Raw genomic sequence first — 2711 nt, forward strand, 5'->3', positions numbered from 1 at the left:
AAGAAAAAAAACAAAGAACATGAAAAAAAGGTTGTGGCCTCCCACACGTCTGGGTCGGCCATCTAGCGCTCGGCTTGACACGAGGCTTCACTACGAGCGAGACATAGGGCGCCCAACCAAATGTGATAGAGTTCTCAATAAAAAAAGACCCCTCTAGAAATCCGACGTCGAATTTTTAACCATAGCAAATCAAATGTTTTTCATGGCCAATTATATTCTTCGAGGATGGCAACTTCGTTGGCCAGCATGAAAAATCCGCCGTAGGTCATTTGTTTTCAAAAAATTGCCGTGCTTGCAAAATAATTTTTCCATCTGTCATGAAAAACATCAGATTTGTTATGCTTAAAAAATTGACAAAAGATATTTAGACCCTGTTCGGATTCCCAGCTGCAGTTTCCGGAGCGGAGGGAGCGCCAGCACAATCGCGCGGAGCAGCTCGAACCTAGCTCCTCGCCAGAGCGGAGTTGAGAGTCTGGAGAGCTTCCGAATAGGCTCTTAGTGTTTTTTTCGAAAAATATGTAAGTTCTCTCTAAAAGACCTACAAGAGGAGTCCAGAGCCGCAGCTGGAAAACCAGCTGCAGGAGGACTTGCTTGACTCGTGTCCGATTAGGAGTCGTAGTCGCCACGATTCCGGAGAAACTTAGCGGAGTAAGTTAAGTTTGGTCATTGAAGACTTGAGGAGGCAGAGGATCCGGACCGCAGCTGGAAAGCCAGGTAGCAGGAGGACTCGTTGGACTCGTGTCCGTGTCCGGTTGGCAGTCGCAGGCCCCACTCCACCTTATTATCTCCGACTCGCCCACGGACGCCATCCTATATCAACATCAGCTCACCCCCCGACGTCCCCATCGACTCCACGTCCTCGTGATCGGCTCCTCCACTCAGACGCCAGAGCGCGCTCCCCAGTCGTCCTCGCTCCCACACATGGCGCCACAGCCGGAGTCGACGCAGGAGGAGGCCGCGGAGGCCTGCCGGCGCGCGGAGGCGCTCTTCCGCGCCGGCGACGTACGTGCGGCGCACCGCATGGCGCAGAGGGCCCAGACGCTCTCCCCCGCGCTGCCCGGCGTCGCGAGCGCCCTCGCCGCCTACGCCGTCCACGCCGCGGCCGCCAACCGAGGCGGCCGCCCCGACTGGCGCGCCGTCCTCGGCCTCGGGCGTGCTCGGGAGCCGCTCGACGCCGGCCTGAGCGAGCATGATGTTATCAGGAGGCAGTTCCGGCGGATGTCCCTCCTCGTCCACCCCGACAAGAACCCCTCCGCCGCCGCGGAAGGCGCGTTCAAGCTGCTCCGCCAGGCCTGCGACACCCTCTCCGCCACCGCCAGCCGCCACCGGCCGGGCAGTGCCACCGCAGCCTCTACACCGGCCGGGCAGTACCACCGGCGCAGCTATGCCACACCAGCAGGCGTGCGCGACACGTACGCCGAGGCCGCCACCAAGTACGCACCGTCCCCGGCCACCACCAAGAAGCCTACCACGGCCACCGCCGGCAACCACCGGCCCAGCAACGACGCCGCCGCCAAGCACACCGCGGATCACTGGCGCAACACCCCCGCCTACGCCTCAGCCGCCGGACTCGACGACGACTACGACTACGACTACCACGACGACTACTACGACTACTCGAGCCACTACTACAACTACCACGGGCAGGACGACACCGCTGAAACGTACACCCCGGCCGCTGGCCACAAGGACGACGATGGCGCCGCTGAAACGCGCAACCCCGCCACCGGCAACAAAGGCGGCGGGTCTTGTGGACCCCGCGAGGACGCACGGATCATCTGTCTGTCCTGCGATTGGGAAGGCGGGGTCACTAAGCCGACCGGCGTCCCGGTGCCGGGCAGCGAGTGCTCCTGGTGCGGCCAGACGATGACTCGGGTCTCTGGTGCCGCCATGGACTAGAGCAAAACGTTGGATTTGAGGATCTTATACAAGCTTGTCCATCTATTTCGTGTTGTTTAGAGAGAATTAGTTTGTCTATCTGGATCATTTTATGTAATTTAGCTCGTTGGATTTGAGTCATGCTTGGCTTGTAATTTTGTACTACTCGTAAAGATTTGACGGGTTCATATACAACGTGTTTTTTTAGGGGATTAATTTCAAGTGTTGACAGACCCAATTACTGTGCCGATGCTACTTGCGTGAAACGTTCTGGACGGAGGGAGTAGCTCGAACGTTCCGGTGGATCGATAGGTCGGATCGGTTGCTGATCGATTTTGGTGGATGCGCAAGCAATACACACGAGAGAGAGACGAGCGGCCCGCGCGTGCGTTTTGCAGCGAGTGCGTGCGTGCGTTAGCTGAAGTTGGCCCAAATGCGTGCGCTGAGCTAGTTAGCCTAAATGATCCTCAAAAAAGAAAAGAAAAATTGCTAGCCTAAACGTGGCCACGTACACATCACGTTTTTTTTTCTTCTTTCCTTTTGGGTTTCTTCTATTGTCCTTTTTTTTTCTTCTTTTGACTTTTGGGTACATGCACTACCTACCTATTTATACTACTATATAGTGTATGAGTCTTAACAGGGCCGGGCCCGCAAAATCTAGGACCTTGTGCGAAACTAAAAAATGAGGCCCTATTTTACTAAAAAAATAACGAGCAATTATAATGTATATAACCCTAAAAAAGCAATTATAATGTATATGATATAATATCTTATCAGACCGATGTTTCCTCGTGATGACTAAAATCAGTATTATAGAAACACAAGATACAAAA

General features: G+C 54.8%; 1 protein-coding gene across 1 annotated transcript; it reads left to right on the top strand.

Moving 5' to 3' along the window:
- Nucleotides 1-735: 735 nt before the first annotated feature.
- On the top strand, nucleotides 736-2075 carry LOC147976955 (uncharacterized). The gene has a single exon (XM_087519876.1). The coding sequence runs from the start codon at nucleotides 922-924 to the stop codon at nucleotides 1897-1899; it is 978 nt and encodes a 325-aa protein (XP_087376002.1). The 5' UTR covers nucleotides 736-921; the 3' UTR covers nucleotides 1900-2075.
- The last annotated feature ends 636 nt before the right edge of the window (nucleotides 2076-2711 follow it).

The sequence above is a fragment of the Triticum urartu genome, chromosome 4A (genome assembly GCF_056163025.1).
Source record: "Triticum urartu cultivar PI428250 chromosome 4A, HENAU_Tu73, whole genome shotgun sequence".
Taxonomy (NCBI): Eukaryota; Viridiplantae; Streptophyta; class Magnoliopsida; order Poales; family Poaceae; genus Triticum; species Triticum urartu.

What these genes read in the sequence shown, in the direction of transcription:
- LOC147976955 (XM_087519876.1), top strand. Translation starts at nt 922, where the DNA reads ATGGCGCCACAGCCGGAGTCGACGCAGGAGGAGGCCGCGGAGGCCTGC.